The 20358-nt window shown below is 41.3% G+C and overlaps 1 protein-coding gene across 1 annotated transcript in view; it reads right to left on the bottom strand.

The window, feature by feature from the left end:
• The window catches only part of CPED1 (cadherin like and PC-esterase domain containing 1), a 153846-nt gene extending 141734 nt beyond the window's left edge, over positions 1-12112 (bottom strand). Inside the window, exons 1-2 of the mRNA XM_033011526.2 lie at positions 11997-12112; positions 11053-11529 (exon numbers count right to left, since the gene is read on the bottom strand). Of these exons, the coding sequence (XP_032867417.2) occupies positions 11053-11304 (252 nt within the window). The 5' untranslated portion in view covers positions 11305-11529; positions 11997-12112. The remainder of the gene's footprint in view (positions 1-11052; positions 11530-11996) is intronic.
• Between the last annotated feature and the right edge of the window lie 8246 nt (positions 12113-20358).

Genomic DNA, 20358 nt, shown 5'->3' with positions numbered 1-20358 from the left:
CCTTTGGCTGAAATCTGGGCTGCTCAATTGAGCTGGTTACAGTAACTGCCGGATGACTTTGACCATGGCCTCAGGCTGATGTGTGGGTCACCTAGCAGGGAGGACTTGATGAGTCCCATGTCAACTGTTCCAAGGAATGTGGGTCCTACACAGAAGATAAGTGCAGGGGTCTGAGTTCTGCTGTGCAGTGTGATTAAGAAAAGTAAGAAGAGTATTGAGGTAAAAGCATTCAGAGGAATCCTAAAAAGTACCGTCGATTGCTATGCCTCTACAAAATTAAATGTTACCTTGTCAGTACCTTATTGCCTTATTAGTCCAACACGATCCAGCCCACAGAAGGTCTGGCAGAGAGACTTGCATATAGGGGCAAGTAGAAAGGTGCATGATGTCTCCAATGAATCCCAAGAAACTCTGGGGTTGTCTACCATTCACAATCTTCCCACGTAGTGCCTAAGGACAATCGCATCTAGAGAAAACCCTTCCTCTGTATAATAGCCTGGAATATGAGCATCTTGCAAGGAATAATGGAAGAGAGCCTCCCCAAATGCACAGAGATAGTGTGATCTGCACATTAAGTTCTGAAAAGAGTGAATTACAGGGCCACTGTCATCAGCTCTTTGGGAAAGGGGGGATATCTTATATCTTACATAGGGCATAAAAATAGGATGCTCCAACTGGCAAACAGGTCACTAATATCTGAAATAGTCTAGCTGTTCCTTTGCAATAAAAACACCATTAACAGATAAGATTTTCTTCTGGTGAAAAATATTTGTCTTTAGGATTGAAACATACCAGCACTTAAGGGATTCAGCTCAGGACATGAAATAAGTTCTTGTCAAGTTCATGAATTTCAACCTAGCAACAGTCAGCAGTATGCCCTTTAAAAACTAAGTTATTCAATAACTTCTAATTTTAGGAAGCTTATCTCTGGAGATAGGAAGTGCTACACAAACAAGGCACCACCATTTTTTGCACAGTGGACCACACTGAAAAGAGACAGATGCTTTGATGTAAACAAATGTCATTCAAGATGTGTCCAGTTGTTTATAGGCCTGGGATCTAGCGATAAAGTCACTCTTCTCTGCAGTCAGTTCCCCAATTACAGGATGCAGTTTTACATTATGCTTGGCTGAAATGTAAGCTTCTCTGTGGCAGTGAGGGGCACAAACAATTTCAGAGCCCTGAGCCTCTAACACCATGTCTGCTTTTGTTCCAGAGCAGACATGCCACATGGAAAAGGTTAGCATTGTTAATGAGGGGATCCTGAAAAATATCTCGATACAATGCTGTCAGAGTCTTCCAAGTCCATTTGCTAAATGTGCAACCCAAAACTACGTTATACACCAGGATATTCAAGTTAAGGTTATCACATGCTGGCCGGAAGAAGAACAAATAGCACAGGGTGAAGTCACAGGAACGGTGTTAGGTAACCTGTCAGAAGTCCTCCCTGGCATCCCAGCATTTTTAAAACACATTAATCGGGTGGCAAGGAGAGCGTTAGAGCATCTCAGATTGCCCTTCCCCACCACAGCACCTATTATTCTTTCCCATTATGACTTTCCCCCTCCCTCCTCTCCTCTTATCTTCTCTCTTTCCTGCTCTCCTGCAGCGCCAGCAGCTGCTGGCAGCCCTTCCTCTCCATTTCCCTCCCTCCCTCCCTGTTCCTAAATCCAGCCCTTGCCCTGGCCTCCCGCCTGTGCTCCCTCTCCCTCCTCCTGTGGGCAGTCCAGCCAGACACTTCTCACTTTCCATTTCACTTGAATCGCGGAAGAAAATCAGGAGAGAGACATCTCTCACTTTATTTTGCAAGCAAAGCCCATTTTCCATCCCACATGTGCTGCAGTGGCCAGTACTGTGGGGTGAACTGAGGACATGTGAGGAGTACGGAGGGGCTGCAGCCCAGGACACATCCCTGTTCAGCTTTAGCTGCCGATTATGGCTTGTCCCACTCCCCGTCCCTCTCAGTGCGGCTGAGGGTGTTTGCTGCATGGTGTCAGGGTGCTGCCTTGGACTTGGCAGCTCTTTGTGTGCTCGCTAATGGTTATCGCGCTTTTTTCATGCAAACAGAAGACACCTTTCTCCAAAAAAAGCAAAGCCTCCTGCAGTGTCACTCCTTAAGCATTTTGCTTCAAACAGACTTTAAGAGCTTCTACCTCAAGCACCCAGCAAAGACTTTATTTTCCCCTGTGAGCAGCACTTCAAGGACAGCTCTCACAAGGCTCACCCCAGCCCGGCTGCTGCCTCGCAGCTCACGCCTGGTGCAACAGACCTTGGTGGCTGCGAGTGCTGGCTGGACGTGGGGGCCAAGCTGTGCCCTCCGCCATTCCCTTTGCCTGGCCAGCGAGGCACAGGGAGACAGCAACCAACTGGCTCCGAGATGTCCCGAGGGCCCGGGGGCCGGAGGCCTTGGTCCATGGCAGCCTGCCTGCAGCAGGATCTATCAGGGAAGGGAGCTCTCCCTCCCGCCTGCAGACAACCTCTTCCCCACTTCCCTGGGGATTAGCAGAAATGTTTATAACGCTCTGGTTTGGCAATGGCAAATATTCAAGAGAACGCTGATAATAGCATTAAAAAAAAAAAAAAAAAAAAAAAAAGGAAGTTTAAGCACTGGTGTTAACCTAGGTCACTTCCACAAAACACAAAGGCAAACGGCTTCAAGCAGCTCCACGGGGCCCACGCAGCAGCCAGCTCCCATCAGGCGCCGTTGATGGGTGCTCAGAGGGTCATGATGGCCCTCGCACGCAGAACACACCACCAGCTGCTCCAGAGGGCTTTCCTTGGGGCACCCAGTCCAGAGACACGTAAAAATGTGTCCAAAACCTCCTGCTGCAGGGATGGGAGGGACTGAGCAGGCCTGGCTGGGGACATGCTCATCTGCACACCCAGCCTCCCCTCCCGCTGCCCAGGCGCTTGGCACGAGGTGCTTTCATCCACTAGCTTCCCAAAAAGCCATGACGAAATCTCTGGGACTCTGAGACAATTCAGGGTCCTAAATTTAACAGCTTGACCTGATCTCTAATCTGGTACTATTAAATAATATGAAGCAGCTCAACACCTTTTACGGTGCTTGCTTGAGGTCCATGCATAGTGTTGCCAAATTTATTTCCTCTGCCCTTTCCTTTCAGAGCTATTTGCAGTCCAGGTTACAAGATGCAATGTTTTGTTTTCTCTGTTGAAATCTCTTGTTTTCTTGACAAGCCAGTGCAATGTACGGTGTTTTTTTTTTTTGTTGTTTTGTTTTATTTTAAACTACCCGTTAGCTACACAGAATTTAAAAAAAAAAATTGGCCAATTTCATGCTTGTAGCAAGTGAATCCATAATTTTTTCCAAAGCCCTATATAAAATGCCTTATATCACTGGCCACGCTGATCTAGTTACTATTGGATGTTTTTCAAAATTTTCAGTATTATAGCAATAGCAGACATGTTTACACACTTATAGAGTCTGCTGGTTTTTATAAAATGTTTCTCAATCATAAAAATGCAGTCTGGGCAGAGAGCTGGTATAAAAGCAACAGAGTGCAATAGATGAAATTAAGCTGTTCACATATCTTGACGTTTTATGGTTGATTTTTTGGCATTCCTATAAGTTTAATATGCTGCAGGCTTAGACCAAGAAAAAGATCCATAACATTTTGAATATTTGAGAATAACTGTTAAGTGGTCAGCTGTTTTCATTTCCAACCATTTTTTAGCTCTTCCTCAGTTTGAAGTCTCAGGTTATTTGTTAGCAGGTCAGTTTAATACAGATTCAATACAACTTATGTGAAAGGGATTGGTAAAGAACATCTGTGGCCCATGTCTTACCTAGAGAATAGTGTGGCTGTCTCCACAGAAATTAATGAGGCTTTACAGCAAAGCTTAGATTTCCCACATGATTTAGGATGAGGCCTATGTCAGCTTTGACATGACATACCTGCTCTTACAGCTCGCAAACCATTGCACTTAGCTGAGTCACTGACCTCATTTTAGTGCAACAGGCTGTCACACAGATGATCCACAGCCTTAACAACTGGTCTAAACAAACCACAATGGGTGTAAAGGGAATAAAAATGCATAAAAATGAATTTTGTAATTTTGTTTTCAGTTCATAGAATAACATGAAAAACACATAAGAAAACAAAGTGAGCTCCATAAAATGTATTATGGATTTTTAAAAATTATCAAATCAAATGTATGTTCCTCTGAGGTCTTAACAAATGAGACAAACAGACCAGTTTATATAATACGAAAGCTCAAGAATTACGTAACCATCCTTGTCCAACTGAAAATAGACATCTATTATCTGAGTTGCAATTCTTAGTTCTGTCTGTCTGCAAGTTCCACATAGCTGTGAAGTTCTCTGTTAAAGAGAAAATGTTTTGACATTTGACTTGAAACCAGTTTATCCAGTTATAGGTGATGAATGTATAAAGATATAATTGATTGTATTAGTCTCTGAAGTTTTCCTTTATTGTACAGAATTTCTGGGTTGTTCCAAAAATCTGAAGTTTGGTCAGTAACTGAATCTTATAAAATATAATTACTGTTGTTGTTTTGTCCAAGAAGAAAATAGCAAAGATATTTCAAGTTGAGGAGAGAAAAACAGTTCTTTGGCGTTTTTTCAGATTCCAAGAAGATTGCATAATTCCATAAATATTGATGTATTGTCTCTGCCTGGCAAGGAAGCAAATATACAGTTTGAACTGTTGCCATAGAATTTCATTGACCATTACTTCAACTGCAGAAACAAAATTCTTCTTCCTAACATAATGGCCCAACTCATGTCTGCCTAAGCTTGTCACAGGAAAGAACTCAAAAACTGTGAATCATCTTTTCAGCTACCCAGTTCTGGTGGCGCTGGTCCCTGTGTTGGTTACAGGCAGCCACTCTTTTACACCAAGCTAGCCAAGACTCTCAGTCTTGTCCAACAGCCCCAAACAACTTGGCTGCAATTTACTTTAACCCACTGCTTTCTGCAGGTACCGGGCTGCTGCAAAAGAGATATATGAGTCACTATGCAAACCAAAAGGCCTCTGTATGAAAGGGGAGTGCAACAGAAATACCACAAAAGAGAACGAGCCTTATATAAACAACACTGGCACTACTAGCAGTATTCACAGGCAGCAAACTGACTAAACTCCCACTTAGCCAGAAAAAGAACTGTAGATCTACCTTTGCTGCTAAATACCACCTAGCACAACAACATTAAAAAAAAAAATCCATGGGTGGGACTCCTAGAAATTACTGAACTAATATTAAACCACATTAATAAGAAGAGCGATAATAAAAACTTAGCATGTGGTTCTAATGCCCCAAATGGTTCATTTACAGGACTGCACAGACCTTTATTAATTCCAAGTGTGACTTTTAAATTCTTTTTCATGTTTGCATAGAAATAGTTCATAGAAATAGTAAGTTGTTCATACTACAGTTACATTTGAAGTGTACAAAGATCCTGTATCAAGAATTAACAGAGAGGTTAATTTCCTGTTTCACTTTCTGAAGGATATTTAGACGTGTTGGCTTTATGTTCTGTTAGATTTCCTAATCAGAAAGGACTGGGTTGTAGAATGAAAGGGTTGGAATGTAATTCTGCTTCCAATTGTTTGCTGAATAAATACAGAACAAGCGACTAGATTATTGGCACTACTTTGATGGCTGGTTTCTGGTGACTTCATAAATCTAAGAGCAAAACTGGAGTTATTTGCACAGTCATCACCAGCACTCTGAGCTGGAGGTACAGAGCTATTTTAGCAAAATGCCTTTGCTTTATGATTGTACATAGTTCATGGTACCAACTGCTATCTATGTCTTGAGAACAGACGATAAGCCAATCCTACCATCTTATCAAAACAGCTACTTTTGAGGAAAGGGCTCCAATGAAGTGCATGAGTGAAATTCTGCCTGCTTTTCCCATTTGCTGCTGATGCATCCTTCTCAAAGTTCTTTTCCTGCAAAGAGCCTCCACCCTGTCCCCCTTTCCTGAGTGCTACCACAATAGCCTTGCCCTTTATCACCAAAATATTTCTAGCTATCTGCACAATAAAAATAGATGTTTCCTCAGTGCCTTTTGCATTTTGCATTGAAAAGAGGGAAAAAAATGTCCAGATTTCATAGGGTGCAATGTGAATATGGTATCATTCCAAGGAAACTACTTGCTGATACCATACCATCTGCGATTACTTTCTATTAACAGAGGTTTCATACTAGCGAAGTCCTCTGTTCTTTTGTGAGGAGAAAAGAGTTCTCATCCCCCTACTGTATTCTATAAAATAAGTAGCCTTTTTAAGATTAAATTTACTGTAAAATGCATGAAGCCTTATTATGCATAATGTAATCTTTTCTATCCGAGCTCTCACCACACTCCATTTCTGCATAATAGCAAAAATCACCCCTTCTCATTCTATCATCCAGCTTCATTTCTCTTTTTTCACATATTTACATTTCAAAAGTTCCCATTAGCTTTTTCTTCTTTTCTTTCCATTTGCATTCCCTTCTCCCTTTCTCTTCTCCAGCACAAATCTAGATCCCTCTGTGCACAATCTCTTCTGTGCCTTCTGAGGGTACTATTAGGATACTATTACTTTGTAGCCATATTTCCCTACTCTGCCTCCCACATCTGCCTCCTTTCCCCACACCTTCTTCCATGACAGTCCGCCCCTGACCCCTTTGTTTCCCACTTATTCTGACTGAAGCACGTATATTCCATCAAAAAAATTGATAGGAAAAAAAAAAAAAAAACAACCAACCAACCAAACAAAAAACAACAAACAACAAAACAGACACATGCATTCAGAGGGTGAAGTTCATCCAATCTGTTTTAAATGTCTGCATTAAGTCATGATGAATTTTGCATTAGAGGCAGTTATTTCCATTGACTATGAAGCCCAGCTTTCTGGCTCTGACAAGATAGAGTACAGCACTCAAGTAAAGAGAGGATACATCCACTCTGGATGTCCAGAGTCCTAAAGGTCTAGGAACAATTTCTCAGCTTTTCAGTAATTTGACTCCCAGTTTTCAAATATATGTACCTGGGCCTGTAACCTGTGCAAGGTGTTCAGCTGGATCTTCCTCTAGATCTTGATTAGTATGGAAACAAGATTTTTCTCCCTTTTTCTTTTTTTTTTTTTTTTTTTTTTTTTTTTTTTTTTTCTTTCTTCACAGTATCTCTGAAATATGGTCACATCAAGCTATCATTATCTTTCACACTGTTCACTCCCGGTAAATGATATCCTACCCTATTTGTTTATTTGTTCAGAATAAAGCCATAAAAACACTTTTCTTATTCTTCCTGTTTGCTCACCTCGTTATAGTCCCTCTTAGAGATATATCTTTTACACCAAACATAGGTAGCAATATGAGGGCCTTAAAAGTAAGGACAGCTTTTTTTTCACCATATCTGTTATATTTCATTTATTAAGATGCTAGCTTCACCCACTCATTAAATTATCATATAATCAGCTACATATCTCATTTGTTTTCTTTTTCTCAGCTGGCCTTAAACGGCCAGGGGATGTGAAGCAAGGCTCTTGTGAGTATCCATGAAATAATCTCCTTCAAGAGCCATCTTAAAATTTAAAAAATCTAATTTTTTTATACCTTGGCCATGGTTAGAGAGCTAGTATGCCAAAACAGTGACTACCAAATGAACAACATTGTGTCCTTCCAATAGCAGAGGTACCATGTCTACCTGGGCAAAACACTGCTATGCAGAGACACCTAAATTAGCTTTGGCTGAATGAATTCAGAATGGAAACTCAGCGTAACCAGCTAATTAGATCTTCTCAGAACTGGCTGAGAAGCAGAACTAAATTACTTGAGATGAGTGTAATCGTTTTACATCTGGCTGGTACCAAAGGTATTTCTGGCACAATACGATACCAGTGAACCCTGCACAGAGGGCTTGTATGTCGCTTTTTTTGCTGATACCCATTTCAGTTTTGATGCTACAGCACCAACTCTTCTCCTTACTATATATATTTGCAAATATTTCATCATGGAGGAGGTAAATGTGCCTGGCTGATCCTGAAGACAGCCTGCTGCTGGGTGTGGTATATCCCTCTAATGCCTTTACTGTTGAAGATTCAGAGATAAGCCTTCTATTTTTCATGCTACAGATATTAACATTTAATTTTATACTAGGAAATGTTGCTGTCTCTTCATGTGGAAATAAGGCTACAGGGCCAGCTCTCCAGCAGCTTTTAGAACTCCTGTAACCTGTGATACCTGGGAGAGAGATACTATGAGCTCTGTGAGATTTTACAGACAATTAATGAAATCTACATTTTTGCAGTTTAGAAAGACAGATTGCACTATGTGCCTGGCAGTAATGACTCCATCCCAGTGCATCTTGTATGTAGTAAGGCACATCTACAGATCAAATTGGCAATTTCCAGCCCCATGCGTTTTCTGCATTTGTCTGGAACTTTCCTTCCCAAGATTAGATGAATTTTGAGATCAGAGATGCAGTGGCAAATCTGCACTTTTCCTCAGATCTCCCCCTCTGCTTCCCCCAATATCTCATAAAAGGTATCAGCTCTTCTTTTCTGAGGCACTTAGTGCTATGCATACTCTGAATGGAGAAATTATCAGACTTTGGAAGGGGATTTTGCTTATTCAATAACAATCATAAACAAATTCTCACAGCAGGCTCAATACAATACTGATTATTTCTCTGAAGGAAGCAAGAATTAAACCTGCCCCATCCCAGTCAGAAGAGATTCTGCAGTGTGACAGATGCTATGGCTCAAACCCCAGAAACACTGGGTGTTATCTAAAGAATATTATCTCCAGCAGAGTCTTCTTTTTCTTAAAATTTATTCATGAACTTAGATTTCATAAAACATGTGCAGTGTTCAACTGTACAATAGATTCTTTTTAATAAATTTGCTTGTTGGACTGTTTACAGACTAATAATATATGTGTAACTTAATTAAAAATGTGAATAAATTGGACTGTATTTTAAAGTGTTTTTCCAGATTCATACATGAAGACTTAAACCAGAGCTTTAACGAAAACTTGTTTCCAAACTAGCTACTGTGGGTGAGCACGTGACTGTAAAATAAAACAGCATAAAGTTTCAACCATGACATCTGTCTTAGATGTTACTGGGTACCCAATAAAATCAAGTAAGATAACAGTTCAGCTATGTGAATAAACACTGGGTGAAAACATGCAGTTCAAGAACACACTTTCAAAGCAAAGTGGTAGAGATTTTTGGAGTTGTTTGTCTTTTCTGTTCCCCAAGATTATTATTCGGCCCACACAACCAGCAGAATATTCTCTGGGAACAGAGAGCAACTCAGAGTAACATCCCAACATGTGCAAGACATTTTGTTCATCATGCTCTAGAGGAAACTTTCAAGACAAATAGGGAGCCAGCTATGGGTGGTCTTCAGAACTTGAAGAATAATGTGTTAGAGTAGCACAGCCCTGGAAAACATACCTATAAGGGTTAACATATGCATTTACGTCTGCACTATAGGTTCCGCATGTGCGTGTGATAGTCACATCCGACCATGTATGCTGGAGGGCAGTAAGTACAGCATGTTGTAAAAACACAAGCTTCCTTCTAATTTCAAACAGCCAGAACACCAAGTTCAACGTCAATCTGCATTTTTCTCAGGCAAATTGGGAAAGAAGAAATTACAGATATTTTCAGCCAAACAGCATAGTAGCAAAACTCTGCCATTATTTCACCAGTTCTTAGAGACTTTAGGTAGTCCAAGATAAGAGATGGAATATTCTTTGCCATTGTAATAGCAATGAGTAAAAAGGAGTGGACTGTACGTGTCAAAAAATGTAGCACAATGTGACCCGTATCTGTCAGCTGTGCTTATTTCCCTTTAAATTTTAATTCTTCATGTCACAATGTTGAACAAATCTAAATCTGGTTACCTAGTGTACTAAAAGGTCATTAAAATATAAAATTATGACAAATGCAGCATGGAGTAGATTTCTGCAACTCATAAGATAAATCTCTCTGACCTTCATAAGAAAAAGGATCCATTTTTTAAGACTTAAGGTTAAAGAGTTCATGCCAAAGTTATTTCACATATCTGTTTTTGATTGTTGCAGAAGATGCACTGTACAACTGCTCTCCTGAAATCAATATTGCTGACCTTTCAGACCATGAACCCTGTCTAATCAAAGAAACGGCCTTCTAATTTTTTTTTTTTTAATTTGAACTGCTTTATGTGGATGCTGTCCATAATCTGTGAAGTCACAGATTAATGTTTATAGTCCTGATACAGTTGTAAATAAAATGCCAGCATAATGATAATTTCACGGTGCAATATCTGCTGCACTATTAGCAGCTCTCTGTAGGATTGAAGAAAACCTGAAACATTTGTGCCAGTGCTGATCACAGATTCCAGAGTAAAAATAACTGCCTCAGTCTGGACCATTTAACGAACTACATTTTCCAACTAAAATAACACTGTCTGCATTTGTTAGGTTTAACACCCATTCTAGGAAGCCTATACAAAATAAACATGAGGCTAGGTAACCTAAGGACAAAGTAAAATTTGTGGGACAAAGATTCCAAAGTAAATAGTATGATTTGAAAATGTGAAAAGCCCTTTTTTTATTTCTCAAATGCAGTTAAATTCAGCTTTTCAGCAGAATCCCAGTAAAGTTCAAAACTGACCAGCAGATAACTTTAACACAGGGCAGCTGCAGTCCCGGTGCTAATTAACAGCCTCAATCACTCTCATGAAACCCCCCCGGCTCCTCATTTATGTGCCTCTATTGTAAAGCCTCTGACCCGATTCCTAAAGCCAAAATAAAATACGGTCTGTGCAGCAAACTGAAATCTCCCTGGAGTCACAGAGCTATGCCATGTTTCAGTTGAAGATTTCAGGATTCCTGTGTTAGTAACACCACACTGAGGAGCTGGTAATGGAGATGTGCTTGCGCATATGCTGCTGTCATTAGATCACCCATTTGTTTGTATACAGATCTCAGACTTCCAAGCTTAGGCTAATTTTAGCTGGACTCAGATGATCCTGCCAGATTCGCTATCCCTCGCTTTGCTAATTATTGCTCAGCACTCTGCTCCAGCTGACTTACCTTTTTCACTGTCTGTGAATTACTGCCAGGGAGGAAGCAGTGAGTGTTGCTTGGGGAGACCTCCTTGTATCTGCCTTGCTGTGTTTTAGTCAGTTTGTTGGGTGCAATCCCATTAACAACTGCCGAAAGGATGCTGCTGGTCATGAGAGGAGTCAGGGTCTGGCAGAACAAGCAGATGGCCACCACTAAGGCCAGAAGGAAGGGACGAGGGCGACAAAGCCTGCGGCACCTGGGGACTTGCCCACAAACCATGGCCTCTTTGCCGTCCTCACTTCGCCTTTTGCCACATTGCAGATGCAGTCCAAGTAGCCACGTCTTGCCAGGGTGAGGAAAGTCAAAGGCACGCTTTACCCAAAACTATGGAGAGCTCTCCCCCGTTTCTGCTGCTGAGCTCTTTCCTGGTGCCTGGCAAGAAGTCACGGGTTCCAGAGGAGCAGAAGCTTGGGAAGTAGCCTCCCATGGGGGTACGGGAACAACCTGTGAAAAAACAACAAGTGAGCCGCAGCAAACAGCAGCGTGTCATGGGGCGTTCCGCAAGGAGCCGTAGCGAGCTCATCCACGCTGAGCTCTTGGGAGAACAGAGCTGCCGGCAGACAGGTGAGGAGCAGAAATCTTCACCCCCTCTGCAGAAGGAACTACTCAACCATAGTATCCAAGAAAGCAAGAGGTTAAAGCTTAACACATCCTGTCCACAGCTGAAAAGAGTAAGAGAGTGTACCAACTTCGTGAACAATCGTTTGCTGTTTTTTTCTCTCTTGCATTTTCAATTCCCACTTTGTTTTTACAGTTTCCTTCATTCCAGTCCTTTTAAATTGCCTCCTTCCTGTCAGCATGCACAGCTTTGTCTCTAAAAGTGATCATTTATCTGCAAACTGACAGACTATGAAGATTTTCATTTGTGTTTGTTTTGTCCAGATTGCGAGTTCAAAGTTAGGTTTACTTACTCAGTTCTTATCCTGTTAGAAGTTTTCCGTTCTCCTCTAATGGGCTGCTGATTAAAACCACTTGGAACAACCCTGGCTCATGATCCCAGCTCGTCTCACACACTCAGAAGGCAGGCACACGCACATACACACGCCATCTGAAGCCAGTTGGACCACAGATTTCATATAAATAAAGGCTGGACTGCTCAGAGGGTGGGGCTAAACCAGCTCCGCTCTGAGCAGGCACGACGCAGTCTGGGAGCTGGATGGGGAACAAGAGGTGTCCTTGCTCACACTGCATGCCTCGAAGCCACCATCACTGCAATTTTTAGAAAACTGCTGTTATAGCAATCAGCCTAATTGAAACAATATTATCTTGCAGGCAGTAGAAATCTGAGTAGCACCTGCAGTATTTTAATCCAGATTAACAAAAATGTTGTAAAAGGAAGCAGATTTACTTGGACATAAGCACCACTGACAAAGCAGTTGTCAGTAATTTTCCATAGTAGATATAATATCTCATAGCAGTGTATAAATAAAACTTCTTACTGATGTCAAAGAGGGAAAAAAAAAGGAGGGCGGACAAAAATACTCCAATGAAAGCACTTAGTATCTAAGCCATAGAAGATCTTAGTTACTACTTCCCCCTGCTGACACAGGATAGGGACAAGACAGATGGGAACAGTTGAAGAAATCTGTTATCTTTGTAGACCTAACCTTCTCATATAATCAAGTTATTTTAGCTAAAAATATCTGTATACAAGTTGTCTATTTTATCCTCCATCCTTAGGTATTTTTTAAAAGAGAGTTCTTCCTACACTGCCTTATATATAAGAAATGAGCATTGTTATGATAACTTTGAGCCAATCTACACAGTACAACAGCGGCAGCATCGTGAGCAAGTTAGAGGCCTATATAGAGCAATGAAGAGTAGAGTACATATTTATTTGAAGTGCTGGTATTTATTCAGCATTCAAATTTTTTTTTTTTTTTTTTTTCATACTAAATCCATTAATTTGCACATATAGAAGAATGACACGGAAGTGATTCAACACCTCGCACAGAACCTCAGCCGTCACATGCACCGCATTTTAGTTTTCTGTTTGAGGCTGTAGTTGTCTAAATTAGACTCCTGGGTTATCCTGAGCAGGAAAGGAGTACAAAACTTGCCTCTATCCTCCTGTAATAGGTACTTGCCAACCACACAGGAACTTCCATCTCTGCTCCCTGGAGACATGTTGCTCTTGTTCCCTTCTTCCCAGGGCACCAGCTCACATCCTCGGGCCCTGCTCCAGCCAGTCTGTGCTGCAAAGCCTCTGGAGAGCCAACAGATCTGGCTAGAGGACATCGAAAAACCCTGGGTTCCCTGCAGCTGGCTTCGGGGTGGGTCTATGCCACACAAAGGAGAGGGGTACCCAGGGAGCTGGAACATTCAAAGGAGGAGTGCAGAGACACTACAGCCAGCCTGGGAGCCACCATAACCCCATCAGCAGAGGAGGAGGGAATAGTAGAGTTGCTTTATTGTTTTAAGAGATTGTCCTGTGGTTTTTGGCATGCCCTGATTTCTGGGCCCACAAACACCAGCTGTGTGGGTGGCATTTGCATGGTTGTCAACTTCTCTCAGATTGCTAGTGAGGGGATTTTAGTCAGAGCTTTATGTGCTATTGGTAGAAGAATTTTATTGATTAAAACCAGTTTATAAAGATTTGGATTAATGGTTGCTTCCGGATGTGGAGATCATTATCCCTTTCTAGAGTCCCACACTAGAACAAAGTAATCCTTTCTGTCCTCACCCCCTTCTCCCTCAGTTACCTTCAGAACAGACAGTAAGCATGCTGTCCCTCCAGCCCATCATTTTCCCCTTTCAAGCTCGTAAGTGGTGTCTTTATCCTCACATTTTCCTCAGTTTCTCAGAGGCAATTTATTGTTCCTGCAGCCCCAAGATCACTCATGGGCCCCAAGTCTTCAGGACAAGCTGACAGCGGTTACTCATTTACTGTACCAAGACTGATACTGCAAAAACAGAGATGAAGGAATATCAGCAGAGGCCTGGCAGATCACTGCCTCCTGTGTACTCCTCAGGATCAGCCTTCTGTTCATCTGCTTTCCCAGATGTTCCAAAAAGGGAATTGACTTTTTTCCCTGTGTTTTGTGGTTTCTTTTCATGACAATAGCATGTAACACACATTTCTTACGCTGTAAATACTTCTCTAAATCACAGCTAGAGTGCAATGAACATAATTCCTGTCATCTTTTGAATCAGGATTCCACCACGTCTCTCAGCTTACATGTCTACTTACTTATCTGGTCACATTCTGACACTTCAGAAATTAAGCCAAGATTATTGCAAGTGGGGACTAATTCCCCTGGCATTAACTAGTCACTTACAAAAAAGATATAAGTGGATAAAGAGTCAGGCCTCTTGGGTAGCAAACTTGTCAGTCTTCAGTGCATAATATTCAAATAACCACAGAACACAATTATTAGCCATATCAGAAATATCCAGCTAAGAATTTATACTTGCAGGTATACGTACATATTTCAGAAATCTTAGCAGAAAGCTGCAAATCTCCTCTTTCTGACATACAAACCAAATCTAGTATTCATTCCCTATTTGGGATTCCCAGACCAGTTCCTTCCAGTGGCTGCTTCCACTGCATGGATTAAGGGCTCTCTAGCCTGCTTACCTCTCCCTACTCCTTCCCCTTACTCAGGACTGCTTTCCTGGGTGCTTCCTGCAGCAGCCAGCTGCTACCCTGCTCTGCATGAGGCAAGGTCCTGCGGGGATTGCTTCTGCCAAAACCAACCAGCCATGTCTGTCAAGAGCGATCTCCAGTGCTTGCAGCTGGAATCCCAGCTCCATTTGCACCCTCTAGAATAGACTGTAAGTGTTTAAAGACACCCTGACATAGAATAGGTGAGAGGAAAGACACAAGACTTACTAAAAACTGCCAGGGAGTAGGATTTGAAAGGACTTTGCCAATACGCCATGCAGGCATGTAAAGTGCACCATTCATCATCTCACTGGGGTTTTAAGCAATCCAACTCATATTCACACATCTTCCATTTTACACAAGTCTCTGTGTTTGTTCAGTGGTGAAAGCTAGTGACCACTGAAGTATGCCTTCCATGGTCTAAGTAGTGACCTGGACAGACATTTGCTGGGAGCCAACCAAGAAGAAAATATTAGGCACAGAAAGTTAGCAGGAATTTAAGGCCAGCTGAATAGACCCATTTCATGCATGCTTAACTTCACTCAGAGATCTAACATGAATCATACTGCAACTCTGAATAAAGTTAAGTCCAGATATAAGTGCTTGTAAGATCAGGACTTGATATAATAAAAACCATTTTGCATGAAAAATTTCACCATATTGAGGCTGCCAAGAAGAAAATATGTTTAAAAACCTCTTCGCAACTGCTCTTTTCTAGAGCAAGTTTCAAATTACAAAGTATAGCATCCTAGCAACCATTTCAGAGATTAAATGAGCTCACATGAAAAATGAGCTCAAACAGATCATTTCTAAATTAACTGACAGTCAAGTCCTTGTAATAATGTCTGTCATCTTCACAGTGCAAACCTATATGCAATTTTCATTGCTTATGGTCAACTCTTTAATTTCTTTTTTTATTTTCTAGAATACTGAAAACTGTGCCAAGGGCCATAAATTCTCACTAACCTCAAATACTGGATAAAAGCTTCATGAACAATAGGCATCAATAGCATTGGAAATATTTAAGAAAAACATCTAGTTAAAACTGTGATGAAGAAAGCTTGCTCAGCTGCACCCTCCACAATTTTTTACTCTACCCTGAATTCAATCCAGACTGCAATTAGATTTGCAGTATCTTCAATCCTGCGTGTGGTCCCATTATAAGCAGTGAATGAGGAAGCCTGGCGCAGAGCGAAGAAAATAGGAGAAATATATGTCATTACTGTGCTGCACATTGGAAGATTTTATACTACTGAAGTTTAAATTAATCCCAGCACAGTAAAAACCCAGACTTTCTCCCCTTTTCCTGTTCATAGAACACTGTAAGCCTTAATGATATTATGATTTTGTTCCACAGAGCACTCCAGAGAACAAAGATTCACGACTTAATCCCACTTTGGCTCAGCTTTCTGATCTTGGCTCACAGTGAGGGCAGGCTAGCAGAGAAGATTCTGTAAATTCTTGGAAAGCAAAACAGTTGATGTTAATGGGAGAAGAGTTTTAGGGGAGACTCCCCTTTTGGTTTTGCTTCTTCTTATTGTTTGATTTATTTAATATTTTTTCTTTATATAAGAGGCAATAAATGATGTGGACTACACAAGAACTGTGATTACTTCCCTTATCATATGATTTACGGTCCATATATATATATCTATAGTCAATATATAGTCCATTTTAGATCCTTAGTCTATAAATTCTGTCAGTGTGTTAAGAGCTGTGATTGCTTGATGTTTTGCCCCAGGAAAGATGCCATTAGGCCTGTAGTTCCATGAGCAGATCAGCCGGTCTAGTAATTCCCATTTCTAGTAATGGAAAAGGGAAGGTCTTGCTTGCCCCCCTCTCCCCTGCCTTATAGCGTTTCCTCTTTACCTCTGCTCCTTCTCTTTCCCTTCCTCTCCTCCTACCTTGCTGTGGTGCTCATTAGGTCCCTTCATGAGAAAAAAAAATGCAGCTGCGTTGGTTTTCTGCCATGTGAGTGAGTTGAATTGGCTCTTGAAGAGGATCAGTGGACCCTAGAGCTGGTACCAGTTAAACAGCAGGAGAACACAAGGGAGAGAGGATGTAAACACAGGAAGGGAACGGGACCTTTTAGCCAGTGGCAAAGACTGATACTGAGGTCATCAGATTATTGAACCTACTCCAGCTTCCCTGAAGTTTTAGGCAGGATCTGGGCCAACTGAGTTATTTGTTCAGAGGCATCTATTTGTATCTCAGCCATGTTCTTCACTATTATCTTTTGGCATAAGGTTGAAAATGAAACACAGGTATCTATTTATTTATATATGTTAATAATACAGAAAATTGCTTGGCGTGAGGGTAAGGAAAAGATCAAAGTCTTATGAAGACATTGGTTCCTGCTTAAAAGGAAAATTTGCATGTCAGGAGGAAGAAATAAATCAGTAAATTCTTTGCTTCTTCCTGTCTATAGTTATTCTCTGACTCTACATAATCCCCCTGCAGCAGTTATTCTGAGATTACACAGAGATTTATGGACTTTGTAGCCATTTTGATTGCTCAGACTCATTGGTTACTGCTGACAGCTGAATAAGGATCAGTGATAATCAAAAAAAATGCCCACATAGGCTGCAGGAACATGAACATTTATCTTCGGGTATGCAGAACAGGAACAAAGTGAAATCTCTCATGACTTCTGACAGTATTTTTGTTCCTTTTTATTTTAAGTAAATATTTTATTTTGTCATTCTCCACATGTTTTCTCTGGCATCTTTCTGGTTCTCCTCTTCTTCACATCTCAGATGAGAACATTTGAACTTCCAATCTCAGATCTTCTTTCTTCCTACAAACTTTTTCTAATGACAGCTCTGACTGTAACATTCTCTTCTTTTATTACAGAATAATCTCTTCTTTTAGGTGATCTAGATCCTTCTTATTGTCTTTTTTTTTTTTTCAGTTACATTCTCTGGGTTTATTATATGAAAGGTATTTGCACAAATGCTTTTCTATTTTCTCATGCACTTCTGCTGCAGGCAGAGCTGTTCGCTGCCTTGTACCTGCAGAAGGGCTCTGAATGCTCTTTATGTGCTGTGTAGTAGTGTTTTCCTTGCAGTTCTTCCTAGCTGCTTACATTCAGGTGAAAGTGTATCAAAATGACCGATGGGAGTGGGAAAAAAACGAGAATACCAGCGTCACTGACTCCATCCTGGCCACTCCATGCCTACTCAAATGATGTTTGCAATGGAGGGTATCCATGTGGCTCACCAACTGTTCCATGTACTGGGACACCCTCCCCACACCAGGCCCTTCCTCTCTACCCCCAGCACCAGTTCAGGAAAGCTTCCACAAGAAGGAGATGGGCTGGAGAGGGACAGAGAGTGGTAAGAATACTGGTTTGGAGGCTACTGCAGAGATCCTTCAGGCAGGCCTCCAGCGTGACAGTAGGATGTATCCTAAAAAGCCTCCTATACAGTGGGAACGTGTGAAGTTTGCAAGCCAGTTGCAGAATTGCTGGAATGAGAGCAACAAATGTGAAGGAAAGGACCAATCTGTAAGGGCACTTAGCAGGGTGAAGAGAAGCATTTACAAAATCTATTATTTCTAACGTTCAGCATTCTACATTTTCTCTGGTTATTGTTTTTTGTTTTTAAAGTTAATTGTTCTAATTTCTCTTCCAATAAATCCCAAATACAGAATCGAAATGTCAGAGTGCTCCAGGTCCTGTCACAATGAAAAACCTGTTCATAAGTGCTCTTTTCTAGATCAAGTTTCATGTTACAAAGCATAGAGCCCCAGAAACCATTTCAGTGATAAATGAGCTCACCTGAAAAATTAACTCAAACAGGTTATTTCTAAATGAATTGATAGTCAAGTCCTTGTAATGATGTCTGTCATCTGTTTGGGTAAACTAAATTATTTCATTGCCATGTTCCCTTTTCACTTTAGGCTGGTTTCAGTATGTAGGTAGCCAAGACTAATAGAGCATTTATTATTTTCTCCTGTTCTACACCACAAGTGGACCCAAAACAGTCCAAAAAAAGAAAAGTCAAGGTAACTGGAAAATTCATGACAGTCATCCTCAAGCACCAGGTTTCTGTAGTTTCCCTCAAGTTCAGAAGCGAGATCCGTTTCAAGTAAACCAACTTTTAGAAGCTGAAAGGGAAAAACACAGCTAGACTCTTCTTTCCATAAACACTCATCTTCCAATTCACCATTCTTCCATTTCTTCTACCCCATTACCTTTGTCTGCCTTTCTTCTTCTCCACTGCTTATATGATCAGGAACATCCTCTCTTTCTTCAGTAGAGCAGTTGCTTTGCTGAGACCACTCACAGACTTTTGAATGACTATCCCAGTGGTCTCTTAGGTTCAGCAGTGCTCTGATGCTCTTTGGCAGCAAGGAAACAAATGGAAGTCTCCTAAAACAAGAAAATATTGTCACCTCTATCGTATGCACATAAAACAAGGGTGCAGTGCTCTCAGGTACCTACAGCTGTCTCTAGACATTTTCCTTTAAATGATTTAGTCTGAGCAGCTGCAGATGGTGTGCCTGCCACACCGGGCAAAAAAGCTCTGTAATTTTGGACCAAGTTTTCCAGGTGCCAATCATTTCAGACATTTTGGTCATTAAATTTTGGCTAGCCCTGGTACAGAAAATATTCATGCAAATGTACAGCTTAAACCACATCATGGACTCCACTGACTTCAGTGGATGAGTTCATGTGTGTGGGTGTTTTAGAGACAAAGGAACAAGAACCTGATTTTTTCATATCAAAAAGCTATGTACTGATGGATATTTGATACTGATGTACTTTGTACTGGTCCTATTTGTTTAACAGAGCTCATTTGTTAGCAAGGAGAGTTTTAAGACAACAACATCTCACAGAAAGGTAGACTAAATGCTACCTGTGCCTCTCTAAGCACCCATACGTTTAACCAGCCCCTTCAAGACCACCCATTATTAAATATAGTAGAATATATAACAGTTTATTCCAGTTTGTTGCATTCTCATGGTGCTGTCAGAATATACAATAAGCCAGTACAGAAATGTGTCACGTGGGGCATGTCACATATTGTGCACATATATGAGAAATTATTGTACAAGCAAATATGTGGAGATGCAAGATGTGCTGTTTTGTTGTTCTTGTGGACAAGCAGAAAAAGATAACAGTATACTTCTGAATTTACTGATCTGATTATAACTATACATCTTCTCTCACGAGTCCAGCTGCTGTGGCATGATTGCTGCAGAACAAGATGACAGCAACCACTGTGGCACAGAAGTTACTTTAGAAATACCCTCAGGTACATTGCATCCTTTAAGCACCGACTTTTGACAACCTAATCCACATGGCATTTCTAAAAGTAAAGCTGAAAATTAAGTTGAACCATTTTTACAGCTAACAAACCCAAGGTGGCCGAAATAAACACAGTGGAGGAGGCCACACAGAAAGTCGCTGTCGGAGCTGGCGTGAGGTCTGGTGAGTGCTCTGTGTCCTGCCCCACGCAGAGTCACGACGCTGCCTCTCAGCTCCGGTCTGCCGGCCTGCACAGCTTGCTCAGAACACTCCTGATGGCAACGGCGGGGTGCTGGGAGGAACTGGCTTGAAAGCCGAAACTGAGGGAGGGACGTCATGCTGAACCGCTGGGATGCGGCTGGGGGGAAGCTGAGCATCATCCTGTCAGTGGGTGAGCTTAACCGTTTGATTAAACAGG

The sequence above is a fragment of the Tyto alba genome, unplaced genomic scaffold, assembly GCF_018691265.1.
Source record: "Tyto alba isolate M040663 unplaced genomic scaffold, T.alba_DEE_v4.0 Super-Scaffold_2, whole genome shotgun sequence".
Classification (NCBI taxonomy): domain Eukaryota; kingdom Metazoa; phylum Chordata; class Aves; order Strigiformes; family Tytonidae; genus Tyto; species Tyto alba.
This window is presented reverse-complemented; position numbering and strand designations above follow the sequence as displayed.